Source organism: Cotesia glomerata, linkage group LG4 (genome assembly GCF_020080835.1).
Source record: "Cotesia glomerata isolate CgM1 linkage group LG4, MPM_Cglom_v2.3, whole genome shotgun sequence".
NCBI classification, from domain to species: domain Eukaryota; kingdom Metazoa; phylum Arthropoda; class Insecta; order Hymenoptera; family Braconidae; genus Cotesia; species Cotesia glomerata.
The window spans coordinates 8,221,810-8,236,067 of record NC_058161.1 but is presented as its reverse complement, the minus strand read 5'-3'; the positions used below and the strand labels follow the sequence as shown (position 1 = coordinate 8,236,067).

The following is a 14,258-nucleotide window of genomic DNA, read 5'->3' as shown; positions in this document are numbered from 1 at the left end:
GACGTTATTTACGAATAATAATAGTTGATATATTATTACAAAAACAAATTATAATTTTTTGTCTCAAATTATGACAAAAAAAAGTATTTAAAGGAAATACAAGAGACTTTCCAAGTGACTGCTTGGTGGTCGGTGAATACTTTGAGCCACCAAGAAAGCTAATTTGTGAGCGTACTGACAAGGTGCTGGAACTCTCACAGTTCCGCTCCAGTTGAAGTACATGTGAGTCAACTGGAATGTCAGTCTCTGGATACTCGTGACATTCAACCCCGCATTATCAAAAATAACGTTGTATGCAGTGGGTGAAACAGATCCTTGTTTAACACACTGAGATACAATGAAGAAATCGTACCTCCATGGATTGGTGATAACATCGTCGACGACGGTCCCAGGAGGTGGATTTTCACGACGATTGTAGAACAACCTTGTGTTAATTCGCTTTGTGACGATGATGAAGGCCAGTTTTACCAGATCAGGTTTTCCGTACAGCTTGGCAAGTGCTTCACGCAGATGCTCAACTTCATGTTCCAACACGTAGGGAATCTGTCCATCGCCGACACCATCACGGTAGACGACAATCCGCGTCGGGAATGTTCCTCCGTTCATTTGAGAGTATTTACGCAACGCCTTGACCATGTTGATGCTAAACTCGTTAGTCAATTCTTCATTGCTCCGATGAGAGCTGACTGCTGAAAAGTATCTGGTCATTCCTCGATCAAGTGATGCAACCATAGCACCTAAAAATTAAAACCATGTTGATTAATTTTTTTTCTATTTTAATTGGTGTAGTAACAAATAAAAAATTTTAAATATTGATAAAATAATTTACCAAAATCAGTTCCACGCTGATTAGGATCGTGACAGACATCGAATCCAACCACCATTAGTCCTCCCATTCCAAAATCAATACTCCAAGGCGCGCCACCAATTTTGCAATTCATTTGTATTGCTATTTTGGTCGCAATTGACATAGCGCCTTTAGACGCCAAATTTTTCGAAAGAACAACTTGACTTGGGACGGGACGATCAAGACAGCACTTCTTTTTAACTGCTGCATAGACATCAGCACGTGATCGCGCGGAAATACAGCAAACGAGTTGTGGAACATTGTGACTCAGTACGCGCTCCAATTCTTCGGCGTAAGACTGAGCCGAGTCATTGCGAATCTCACGAATTTGAGGTTGACTTATCACGAATGACATTCCTTGGCCAACTTTTACGACGTTACTGATGAATGACTGAAACAATAAAATAAATAATTATTCGAAAATTCATTTTCATAATGAGTGTTAGTGAATAAAAAATTTTTAATTATAGTACATATTGTTTTAAAAATAAAAACCACTTTCAATTAAAGAAAAATAAAAAGAGAAAAAAATATAAACTTAAAATCTTACATGTGCATCACGTCTAATTCGCTCTGGTACGATAAGAATCCAATCAGTTAATTTGGTGCAAACTATTAGCCGCGCACTGCGGAAATGTCTTGTCCAGTCAGCGGTTTGAGTAGCAGATTGCTTCATGTTTCCGAATACAAGATTTTCAGGTGTGATTACACGAGCTGGAATTTCTACGACATTAGTATCCAGCTTCAAGTTCCATTGACTGAATTCTTCAACTACTTTTGCGTCACTTTGGAGTCGTTTGTTAAAATGCAGCAGTCTATCGATACGTCTTTCAGGAGTAAGACGAGTGTAAGTTGCTAACTTTGCCATCAATTTATAGTCAGTTCTCATTTCATCGGTTAATCCTGAAAATATAATAAATCAGTTGTATTAAATTTATTTTTAGATACTTATAATGATTGTATGTTAAAGAAAGTTACCTGTCGCTTTACAAAGTTCAGGAATTAGATAAAGTAACTCATCTTTTCCAGCACGGCGGTCTCGCATAGGTAAGCGAGCAACAAGAAGCGGTTGTGTTCTATTATTTATTCTTATACCATATTGGTTATGATAATAATCCATGAAAGTGATTTGTGTTTCATTTTTTTTCAATCTGAATGTTGACATAGGGTTTTTGCTGAAGTCAATGTCATCAATGCGGTATGTATTATTGTTGTAAGCAGTTAATACTGTTATACCAATGACTTCTGCTTTGCAGGCTCCCTGTAAATTAAAAAAAAAAAATAAGATAAATTAATAATTAACTAAACTAAATTTTATAAATATTAAAAATAAAAATCCGATAAAACTTACTTGAATGTCACCTCCACGAGCAGTATTTTGAGTTCTTCCTAAAATGTCTAGTAAAGTTTCCTGACGCATAACTTTGTGAGTTATTTCAACTCCCATCAAGACATCACGTTCATGTTGACGAATTGATGTTTGATAACCAGGCCACAATTCAAATCTGTACTCAGGAATCTCGACCTAAAATTAATAACAAAAAATTTATCATAGAAAATTTTTATTGATTATTATGTAAAAAAAATTTAATAGTTAATTAAATATTAACCTTTGCTTGAGCATCGAAATAATTACGTCCAACTAGTTGAAGTCGAAGATGCTCTAATCCTTTGCGGGCGATTATGTTGAAAAATTGAGGATAATGCGGATCGCCTCTGGTCAGATCTCCAACCAAACGGATACTGATTTTGATTTTAGCGTTATCAGAATTCCGTTCTGAAAATAATTCCATTGCCTGCAACACAAAAGAAATTTTATTAGTATGTATTTTCGGTAATTATTTACAAGTGGGGTCCACCCTATTTTTGGCCGTATCCTTTAATCCTTTAAATTAAAATACATAAAAGTCTTAAAGTTAGTCAAAGGTCGAAATTCGCAAAAAACAGGCCACGATTCATTATTGGTTAAAATTTAGGCGCGCGCGTAGCACGCTATTCCAATTTCTAATCTAAGTAAAAAATTAATATTTTATTTTTATTCTGCTTGCTTTTACGACGCATTTATGATAAAAATTGTCATGAAAGAAAAAAAAAATTTCGATAGCTTTTTTGCATTCAAAAGTTGGAAAAAAATTTGGCTCTCGTGTTTTTGGATAAAATTTCTATTTTACGTTTTTTGATGTTTTTGATATATATTTTTTTGAAAAGTACATAAAAAAAGGAACAATTAAAAAAAAAAAAAAAGCAGAATATCAAATCTATAAATTTTTTTGAAAATTGGTTAAAATTGTGATAATCAACTTTTTTTTTTTAAATTGTTCATTTTTTTATGCATTTTTCAAAAAAAAATATATCAATAAAATCAAATCGAAATTTCATTCAAAAAAATGAAAATTAAAATGGTGGACCCTACTTGTAAATAATTACCGTATTTTCGTTTAATATATTCAAAAATATTGGGGAAAAAAAAATTTGACTAATTACAAAAATTACCTGTGTTTTAGAAACATTCGAATAACGGTTGCAAGAATACATAGCACTGCCATCAAACATGTAGATCCCTAATTTTTCTTTGTGAAGACGTAATAGGCCCTTTCGAACAATAGTTCTGTCTTCTTCAGGAGCAAAATCAACTCGGTACTGTAACAAGCACCAATCGGGTGCACTGAGAATCTTGAAAAAGTTGGCTTGAAGTTTAACTGCATTGCCACCGGTTCCTGAAAAATTATTTATGATAATAATTGAAGCAATTAAAATATAAATACAAAAAAAAAAAAATCAAAAATCTACAAACCTTTTTTTGAAGCTTGAACATGAACAGGCCTTGAATTAAGAAGATCCGCATTCATTAACTTGCGAGCTCGTGATGCTCCTCGTCCGGCAGTTATTGATGGTGCGTCAGTGTTACTGCCCGTTTTAGGAGCGGGATGAGATGGACCTGGTTGACGTTGATCAGAGGTCCCAGCAGGTTGCAAACGAGAATATTTGGTCTACGATATAATTATAATTTTGAAAATAATGATAGTAATAATAATAATAATAATAAATAAATAAATAAATAACTTACTGCAGGAGGACCCTCAGAAGGTGGTGTTGGCCCGGAGCGTCGAGAGGTATCACCATCTTTCTTCTCCATTGTCTAAAAAGGAAAAAAAAAATAAGACAACAATATTAATAATAATAATAATTATAACGGTAAAAATAAAAATGATAAAAAAAGAAAAATTACTAAAATTATCCTTAGAGATATTTAAAAAAATTAAATTAAATTAAAAACAGTAGTATTTCGACTAAATTTTATTTCCGGGTATGGAATTCGACGCGAATAAATTTGAGATTTAGAACAAAGAAAAAAAGACGCTTAAAAAAAACCTCGAACCCGGAAGTTAAGTACGCGAAGCGAAATGCTTGAAACCAGAAACCAATAATCGAATAATGTTAATTAATTAATTCAAAATGAAATAACTAATCAAAAAATTGTTAATGAACAATAAATGTACAAATATTATGTTTTAAATAATTACCAATCAGTAATAATGAAATAATTAATCTGAGAATTAAATGAATAAAATATTTTTAAAGGTGTCGAAGCGACCGACCCAGTCCGCTGCTAAAGAAGCTTTGTCCTTTGTCTGAAAGCTCGCGAGATTTTGGTGGCGTCTCTTTGATCGTAATTACAGGAAGGGATAATGTATAGTTAGCGTTCGATTGCGATCGGATAATCTCGGCAAAAAAATACAGATGAATCCCTTTAGCCAGCGGACAGCCAAGCGGTTGATTGGATTAAAATTTACATTAGATAGAAGAGGGAGATAAATGTACAATTTATCACCATCCGAAGTGCAGCGAAGATTTAAACCCCTTCTTTGGTGTTACATGTATAGATATTTTATTTACTTTATCTATTATCTTTGTAAAAACATCAAATTAATTCATAATCATAATATTTTTTTTAATTCCTAGAAAATCCTATGGCAAATAAAGACAAAGAAAAAAAATTTTTTATCATTAATATTTTTTTTTATTAATTACTTTTTAAAAAGTATATACAATTTGTATATTTGAATAATGTTTTGAAGGGAAAACTATTTTATTTTTTGAGATATATTTTTCGTATTAGACTTGATACGTTTAACAAGAGCGTTGACATCATCATCCAATGATTTAGTATTTTTTGAACGTTTGATAGGTGGTTTCTGAAAAATAAAAATAAAAAAAAATTAATTTAGTAACTAAAAATTATCAAATACTAAATAGGTAAACAACAAAGAAAATTACCTCGACAGGAATATTATTGTCATTATTATGATTACTAATTTTCTGTCCTTGTCGTTTGAACTTTTCTTTTCTTATAAGTTCGGTTCCTTTTGTGTTTCTGAAATGCGGATCAGTAGGATCAATATGAAAGTCAGGAGAATCATAGACTGCAGCGAATCTAGGATCTTCAACGTTGATTTCGAACTTATCTTCGAATTCACTATTATTCCCTTTATTTTTTTTCATTAATCTCTTCTTTTTCGACTTTGACAATGTTTCATTCTGTTCTATTTTATTCATATCAAAATGATTTTTCAATTTGTCATCTTCTTTGTCTAATAGTAGCAATTCTAGTTCCGCATTCTCTTGTTTTTTTGCTTCATCATCAGAATCAACAGCATTCTTTTTAGATTTTTTATTTTTACCTTTATTAGGTTTCATGTTCATCATCATTTCTTCTTTGAAGTAAGGATCATTCATGTCTACATCCGACGGAATAGAATCTTCACTGTCAGATCCATTTCCTGTTTTATTTTTCAGTTCTTTCTTTTTTAATTTCTTCGCTTTCTTCTTCTCTTGAATTTTCAATTTATATTTTTCAAAAGGCGTTAATTTTTCTTTTTCTTTTTCATCTATTTTTTTCTTTACTAATTTTTCTGTATTTTCTTTCAAATCATTTTCTTCTCTCATTCCCCATTCACACTCAAAATCAATGTCAGATTTTTTTTTCTTTTTTTCATTTTCTGCGTTCTGTTGTAATAATAATTTATAAATAGCAATGTCATTTTTATTCTTTTTTTTACTCTGATTATTTTCAATCTCTTTAATTTGATTTGAATTATTATCATTGTCAATTTCTGGTTCATCTTCACTTGAACTTGTTGCCACATATTTAGATATATCATCATGATTGATTTCATCTATTCGCCCTTTATTCATTTTTTCCGCTATTTCTTGGCGTTCAAAACTCGTTTCATCCCAAGTCGATGCACATTTAACCTGCTGCATTGCTTTAGTTGTAAAAAGTCTCGGCTTATAATTGGTAGAATCTGGATATTTATCACATACTTCTTTGGGTTCTTGATCGAATACTCTATCATCAGTAACAACTCGCAGATCCATCTTATTAGAACTTGACTCATACTCGAATCCGTCGAGAGCTCGATAAATAGCTTCAGCAGTTTCTTTAGAATCAAGAACGATAAGTGCAAAATAATACTGAAGCCTTTTCAACTGATACAATCTTATTTTCTCCTTTTGAATCGCCGAATCTTCGTCATCAGTATTATTATCATCTTCTTCAATCTTTTTGCTTTCTGTTATTTCAATTGGTCCTTTTAATTCTTCTTCTTTCATGCGCTCAAGTCCAAATTCTGTTGGATAAATAGTGACTGATTTCACCAATCCACCTGGAGGTAAGAATGAAATAACTAATGCCATAACATCAACAGCACGTATTCGATCCCAATCCATATTACAAAGTGCTAAGCGCGTCGTTGTCTCATTAATTTCTTCAGCATCGTTATCTAACTCTCCCCACTTGTGGACAATATCTTCTATGTCGGATGCATCAGATTCGTCTTCTTCTGATGATGAACTGTCTGAAAAAAGGTTAGCGTGACCTCTGGCATAATCAACAGAAAGATCTTTAAGTTTTTGCGTTGTATTGGAATCCCTGTTTTTTGTTTCAATTTTATTTTTTTGAACTTTATCTTTATTCTCATCATCGTCATCATCCTCATCCCCATCAACTTTATTATCATCATCATCATCATCATCACTATCATGTTCATTTGAATCAGTTTCATTTTTTGATTCAGTTTTCTTTTTAAGTTTTCTTCTAGCTTTTTTCGTTGCTTCAGTTTTTAATTTATTAGATTGTTGTAATTCATTTTTTTCTTGTAATTTGTCACTCTTTTCAGAGTTGTCAGACTCAATTTGCTCATTATCGCTCTCACGTTCAGAATCATCACTATCTTGACTTTTATGATCTTCATTGTCATCTGTATCATCATCACTAGAACCGCCATAATATTTCCTAAGATTTTCTGCTGAAGATTGATTAACTGGCCTACCTCGTTTATCGAATTTATATTTTACACAGAATTCTTTATTTGTTAACATTGGACGAAACCTTTCATCTATTTTTATTTTTCGTTTACTCTTTGGCATACTTCTAAATTTCGGATCTTTTGCAATATTCCCAAAACGGGAGTCTTTTGACAAATCCGCCATCCTGAAAAAATAAATAAATTTGTATAAGTAAAAATAAAAAACACGAAATTTAAAAATTATTAAAAAAAAATGGAATAAATTTGTACAAGAAATTTTTGGAAATTTTATAAGTATATTTTCATTGTTGAACTTTGTTTATAATTAACATTCCATAAATATTTGAATTTTTTAAATGATAACAATAAATGAAAATGAAAAAAACTCAATAATTTTATATCAATTACAAAGATCAAGTTAAATAAAAAAAAATAAAAATTATTCACTAATTTCGATTAATGTTGGTATTTAACAGTATAAAATTAATTATTTTATAAATAAAAAATATAAAAAAATAAGACATAAGGTAATAAATTTATACTACTAAAAATATAAAAAAAGTAATGCCTACTTTGTATTATCCAAAATATAGAACAATGATTATTTCAACAATTTTTTTCCAATACAATCACAACGTAATTTAATAATATTGTTTAAACTATTAACAATCAGAAGGTTATAAACATGCTATACATGTGGTCCATGTAAATAAGTTCTGGCAACGAGGTTAAAAAAAGACAACTATAGCGCTATTCTCCATAACCTCTATAGTATCATTTTAATCAGCTGGCTCTATTAGTATATTTTAAAGGCGCTAAATATTAAATTTATAAACATTAATTCCATTACTTTTCGTTACGTTTTGATTATAATCATATAATATTTAATTTGACTCTCTGAAATTTTTTTGCTGAAATAAAAATACTTTTTTGATGAAGAAGTTTATTTATTTTTTTTATTGCAATGTATTTTTTTTTGCTAATAAGTAATAATGAAAACTAATAAGTAATAATTTATATTTGCACGGATAGAATGTGATAGATTAAAAACTTCGTTGTTTGCGATAACAATTAATTTCTTGTACGAATTATAATATTTATTCACTATTCATGGCAACTTCAATCTCAAATTAACTGTAATTCATCATTTAGTAAATATAATAGTATAAAATGAGTTTTTCTCGTGTGAGTGAAAATTCCATATTTAATTATTCAAATCATTTTCAATTATAACAGTAAATAGTTATATTAAAGTTCTAACAAATGCATAAAATTAACATTATCGTTAGGTGATGCAGTTAATAATTACATATTAAGTATTTTTTAATATTTATAATTCAATTTTTAATCTAACTTATTTTTCTTATCTGACATAATTATGTAATGATGATAAATCATAATAAATTCACCAATTTTAAAACTGCTTGCAAAAGTAAAAAGTAAAATGTTACTGTTATTAAAACAAATAATCTTACCCTAAGTAAAACAAGTAATTTTTTGCATAAAACATGAATTAAGAACGATATTTTATTACAAATATAAAGGATTATACCTTACTCACATAATTATAAATTTATGAATCATAAATACTAAAAAAAATTTTTATTAAAATAAAAAAAAAAAGAATTCTTAAAATTTAAAAAAAATAAAAATTATTTCAGTGTCGTCTTAATTTAGTTCCCAAAGGAGGTTCTCTTAAATTTTTAGGTGCTTTTCGTCTCCTTGGTCGACCAGAAATCTTACTACTGGCGTTGCTGCTATCTGAATCACTTTGTTGGTCCACTTGTAGTGATCTATCAAAGAGATAATAATTATCTATTAATAAATAAAAATGCTTATTGTAATAACAACAAATAAAATTAATTCAATAATTATTTTTACTCTAATTTACGACATTTATGATCACAATCGCGTTATTTTAACAGCGACAAATAAGTTTTGAATATAAAAAATACTCACGAAAAGGAATTTGAAGAAGTTCGTGATGTAATTGACAACATTTTTTTGCTTTCTTCCAATTTTTCAAGTACAACCTTAGCCGTACTGGGATCTTTTTTTTTAGTACTTTTTCGCTTGCATTTTGACGCAATTTCTAGAGGACTGGATGGTTCAGAATCGCTGGAAGAAATAAGTCGATGTTTATTTCTTCTTTTTCTTTTCAAAATGTCAGGATGGCCAATGAAAGACTCTTCAGAAGTCCTAGTAGTAGTATTGTTAAGTCTATCCATCTCTGTGGATGTACGACTCAACGTTTCATTTATTTGCGGGATTAACACAGACGAATTATCAATCAATGATTCTCTTATAGCTCCTCTAGGCATCGTTGAATTTATAACTCGAGTTACCATATTTATTTCAGTTGTAAACTCTGGTTCAGGATCAACCTGAGGTGTTTCAACAAGAGGCCCCTCTAAGACCGGTAAGTTTAATTCATTAATATCGAAAGGTAGATTACGACTAGGACAAGGTCTTTTTTTTATAATCATTGTAAAGTCTTCATCACTATCAATTGGTTGACGACTTCGCTCCGTAGTGACATTTGACGATATTCGTAATAAATGATTATTATCATTGTTGGCTTCATTATCATCAGTTCTCCTAGTTCGTGTATTAATTGAAGCCGCTAATCGACCCCAATTACCACATTTTTCACCGTCATCATCGTCATCAACTTCATCTTCATTGTTTTCATCGTTGTTATGTTGAGTGGAAAATTTACGACTCTTAGGACTTTCTACACTAGTAGATGAATATTTAGACACATTTTTTGATTTATCATGATTATTATCGCCATCAGAAACATAACTGTTCATTTTTCTATTTCTTGTGTTGACCGAAAAAAATTTTGAATATTGAATGTCATCAACATCATCATTAGAGTCTTCTTCACTATCACTACTCGACGATGAGATAGTACATCTGTTTTCAGCCCACTCAATCCGCGAAGAGTCGTTAGGATCATCTTCGTCGACAGTTTGATCTGCATTTGTTGCTATTTCTAATGTTGCTGCAGTTTCTGATGTAATAACAAACGTTGCTGATGAATTAACATTCGAACTATTAGAAGCTTGTAGAGTGCTTTGATTATTAGAATTATCTTCATCAATATCAAGAGATTCGGAAGTATGCATCCAACTAGAACCTTCCAATGGATCATCTGCTTTGTTAGATTTTTTCGAGTCATTCTTCCTTGAATCAAAACCATAAGTGGGAGCTGTCCATGACTCTGATAATTTATCAATATTATTCTCCGAACTTTCATCATTTTGTACAGAAATATTCTGATCATTAGTCGGTTCAACAATTGTAGATATTTCCATTGAACTTAAATTACCAGGAGTATTATCGTTTTCAAAAATTGTTTTTACATTGACAGTTTGTGCATTATTGCGAAGGAAACGGGATACATCTTGTAATGCAACACGCGGGCTTTTAAACATTTCCGGTAGAGATTCACGGTTGAAACGTGACTCACGGTTGACAGACAAACGTTCAGAATTAGGTGATTCCCGTCGTGAATATCGACTGGTACGTCTACTTTTAGATCGCCTGCTGGAATTACTTTCAGACAAATCATCAACTTCATCGCTTATTCTTGCTGTCGACCTACGTATCCTTTCAGGTAACAATCTTTCTACGCGTCTGGTTGGAAAACTATTCTGTTGATTGGCTGGCAATCTTACAAAATTAGTTGCTGTTGAACTAGTACCGGTTGCTGTTGTTTCTACTGATGAAGCGTTGTTATCAATTCGAAGTGAGCTGCGTTCAGGTGTTGATATACTTTCTTCAATATCACTTAAATTTGGTGACGTACGTATGCGGGGCATATTTATTCTGCTCAAATTGATGACTGGTTTTGTTATTGTGTGGCCACTAACCATCGGCTGAACAACTCCGCGTGCTGGTGATTTAACGGATTGTCTTGACGAGTCTCTTCGTGGCATTGGGCTCCGAGACAAATTTGTACGTATGTTAATTGGATCTGTTTGGACGATAGTTCGACAGGATTGTATTGTATCTGTGAGAAAACCAGTTGCTTTTACGAGTAATTCTAAACCTTGCTTTGAATTCTGCAGTATTTTTGATAATATTTCATCACGTTTATTTATTGCTACTTGCATATCTTGAATTTGACTTGTCAACGCAAGACTATGAGAAAACGTATATTGATGGTCTTGTTTTTCTTTTGATAATGCCCGTGCAAGAGCATTATTATTGGCTTTTAGTTTTTCATACACTGTCAAAAAAATAAACATTAGTTATATTAATATTAAAAATAATATGTAATAATAATAATAATCATTTTTTATTAATAGTTACATAAATTTCGTGGCTTGGAAATTGATTTCCTTTTCATTTGGTTTCTTTTCACCAAGACAGTCGGCCTTTTAACTTTTTTGTATTTATTAGACAGAGGCATTATTTTTGATTTTTTTGCCTAGATGAACAAAAAAAATTATGTAAGACCAATTTATTTTATTAGCTTGTCACAAAAACAAAAAATTTTAATTAAAGAAAAGTTATAAACTTACCATGAGAAATATCTTTTAAAAAATATTAAGGCAACAAACTTTTAATAAACAATGATAAAATATATTTTTAATAGTCACTGGTGTCATAAAAAATTATGGTTTTTTAATTTTAGTGCTACAATTATATGAGTCGCCCGACTTTTTAAATTAATGACATGGACTATTCTTAATGAAACTCAATATTCAATCACTAATAATTACGAAAACTTCAGCATACAATTACGTGATTTTGGAAGATAACATATGACACTTTTTAGCTTTTTTTAGACGTTAAATTATTCTAAGTTAGTGAATACAAAGACCGGCCATTGGCGTGTATTTAATTATAAAAAAAGCTTCAATCGTACCAGAAAAGATTGCTAGATCGCGCTCAAGTCGTATTTGAGAGAAAAAATTTTAATGGCGCGAAATATTAAATTTTGTTTTTGTTTTATTTTGCATTTGACTTATTTACTTGCAAACTATCATTTATTTAAAATTACTTAAAACAAAATAATTATTATTTTTCATACTATTTTTTAAAAATTCATTCATTATGTAGTTATTATAAAAAAACAATCGAATTATCAAGTTTTTCTGAACACCAAGTGTTAAAATACAGAACTAGTTTCAAGTATTACTATAAGTTGATAAGTCAATTTTGTTTTATTTTTTTTTACCCTATCTTGTCAAACTTATTCAATGATGTTTGTTTAATAAACAAATCAGAACATCAACTATATAAATAATTAATTTAAATGTCTAGAAAAATTGATTGAGTTAGTATTAGTGATTGAAAATTGATAAAGTGAAAAATAAAAAAATAACAATAATAAACAATGAATATACGTAAAAAAGTATTACCAAAAACAATTGGTGATGGGTTATCAATGTTATTTTTTTTAATAATAATACCACTAATTTATTGGTTTGAATTATGGATTGTATTGCCGGATTTATTTGAAGCTGGTTCACCATTGTATATTTGTCATTTTATATTTGGTAATTTTATAATGATAAACATTGTAGGCAATTACACGTATGCAGTAATGTGTGATACCAGTACAAGACCGGTAATAATGTCAATAAGCAAAGCTAAAGTAAAGGATGGTTGGAGATTTTGTTCATCATGTGAAGCAGTGTCACCACCAAGATCTTGGCACTGTCAAATTTGTAACACGTGCATTTTAAAACGTGATCACCACTGTGTATTCACTGGCTGTTGCGTCGGCTATTTAAATCATCGTTATTTTTTGATGCTAGTTTTCTACATATTTATTGGTGCTACCTACTCATTTTATTACAACAATTATTTTATTTGGAGTAAATTAGTATTTGAATTCCCTCTGTCTATTATAAAAATAATATTCCCTTTAGCAATATTTATATTTGGATTTGACGATTCGTGGGAACAATTTTATTTAATGCTTTACATTATCTCTGTTGTTGGTATGTTGTTTACTGGTGCATTATTTATTTATCATATAAGATTAGTATGTAATGGTACTGTTGCATATGAGAAAGATAAAAATATTTCAAAGTATAATATTGGATGGAAAGACAATATCAAAGATGTTTTAGGTAAAAGGTGGTATGTGTGCTGGTTACTACCTTACATTAAATCTGATTTACTCCACAATGGTTTGTTTTGGAGTACTGTTGGATCATGGAAAGATAATTCGAAACATAGATAATTTTTTGAGATTGTAATGGTAAGATTAACAATATTAACAAGACTTTTTAATACATACATTTGTATGCATATTTAATGATTTAAATATTTTATTTTCTCGGTTGTAATTTTTATATTGATCTTGCACAGTTTTCAGAGATGATTATTACATACATAATCAAGTCAGTTTAACTTATTAGGCTGCATTTTATAGCAATATAATGCAGTGAAAAAAAATTACTTTTTTTTTATCTTAAAAAAATATTTAAATACAATTTTTATACAATATATAGACTGGATAAACATTTTCGCACACAATGTAAGCAATTTATTATATATAAAATTTAAAAATCTTAAAAGTTCTTTATTTCTGTAAATATTTTTACATGATCACTGTTAGTAATCTGTTAATATTAAAAAAATCTACCCATTTAACTTCTAACATAATTTTTTTAAGAAAGCAAGAACTATTCGTTTATAATTTATTAAACTCACTTAATTTATATTTCAATACCAAATAAAATTACATTAGTATTAATTATCTCAATATTATAAAGCTAATTTACCTTCATTTACGATAATCATTTGCAAAAATCAATACTGTGTTCACGTCATATGCAAGTGATGAAATATTTTCATGAATATTGTTTCAATTACTGTTACTATTTATTTATAAGCTACTAAGAAATGTAAATAAATACTGTAAATGTACAACTGTTAATATGTGTGCTGGAATTTTGTGCGATAATGTTAATAGGTTTGGATGTTTTAAGAATTGTTGTAATGGATTCAAAGTATAGTTAACTGTTTCGAGTTGTCTATTTTTAATTTATATTCAATGCGGAAAAAATTTGAGCTTTGAACAATATTAATTGTTATGCAATTATTGCAATATTAATACAATTATTGGAAGATACTTT

At 29.8% G+C, this 14,258-nt stretch overlaps 4 protein-coding genes across 5 annotated transcripts; 1 reads left to right on the top strand and 3 right to left on the bottom strand.

Annotated features, from left to right (window-relative positions):
- Positions 1-61: 61 nt before the first annotated feature.
- LOC123263882 (piwi-like protein Siwi) lies at positions 62-4,517 on the bottom strand. 2 transcript variants are annotated; one of them, XM_044726915.1, is made up of 10 exons: positions 4,372-4,517; positions 3,915-3,986; positions 3,642-3,837; positions 3,341-3,564; positions 2,458-2,643; positions 2,199-2,372; positions 1,826-2,108; positions 1,398-1,750; positions 830-1,238; positions 62-737 (listed from the first exon to the last, which is right to left on the bottom strand). In XM_044726915.1, the coding sequence occupies exons 2-10, from the start codon at positions 3,981-3,983 to the stop codon at positions 88-90; spliced, it is 2,544 nt and encodes an 847-aa protein (XP_044582850.1). In that variant the 5' UTR covers positions 3,984-3,986; positions 4,372-4,517; the 3' UTR covers positions 62-87. The 2 variants fall into 2 exon arrangements, with proteins under 2 accessions (XP_044582850.1, XP_044582851.1); XM_044726916.1 differs by having other exon boundaries at positions 4,447-4,479.
- A 328-nt stretch (positions 4,518-4,845) lies between these two features.
- On the bottom strand, positions 4,846-8,011 carry LOC123263254 (ESF1 homolog). Its single transcript, XM_044725863.1, has 3 exons — positions 7,728-8,011; positions 5,126-7,340; positions 4,846-5,043 (listed from the first exon to the last, which is right to left on the bottom strand). The coding sequence occupies exons 2-3, from the start codon at positions 7,337-7,339 to the stop codon at positions 4,933-4,935; spliced, it is 2,325 nt and encodes a 774-aa protein (XP_044581798.1). The 5' UTR covers position 7,340; positions 7,728-8,011; the 3' UTR covers positions 4,846-4,932.
- A 731-nt stretch (positions 8,012-8,742) lies between these two features.
- Positions 8,743-12,017, bottom strand: LOC123264441 (putative uncharacterized protein DDB_G0277255). Its single transcript, XM_044727741.1, has 4 exons — positions 11,688-12,017; positions 11,476-11,593; positions 9,115-11,392; positions 8,743-8,948 (listed from the first exon to the last, which is right to left on the bottom strand). The coding sequence occupies exons 1-4, from the start codon at positions 11,688-11,690 to the stop codon at positions 8,813-8,815; spliced, it is 2,535 nt and encodes an 844-aa protein (XP_044583676.1). The 5' UTR covers positions 11,691-12,017; the 3' UTR covers positions 8,743-8,812.
- A 454-nt stretch (positions 12,018-12,471) lies between these two features.
- On the top strand, positions 12,472-13,671 carry LOC123264445 (probable palmitoyltransferase ZDHHC24). The gene has a single exon (XM_044727748.1). The coding sequence runs from the start codon at positions 12,506-12,508 to the stop codon at positions 13,358-13,360; it is 855 nt and encodes a 284-aa protein (XP_044583683.1). The 5' UTR covers positions 12,472-12,505; the 3' UTR covers positions 13,361-13,671.
- The last annotated feature ends 587 nt before the right edge of the window (positions 13,672-14,258 follow it).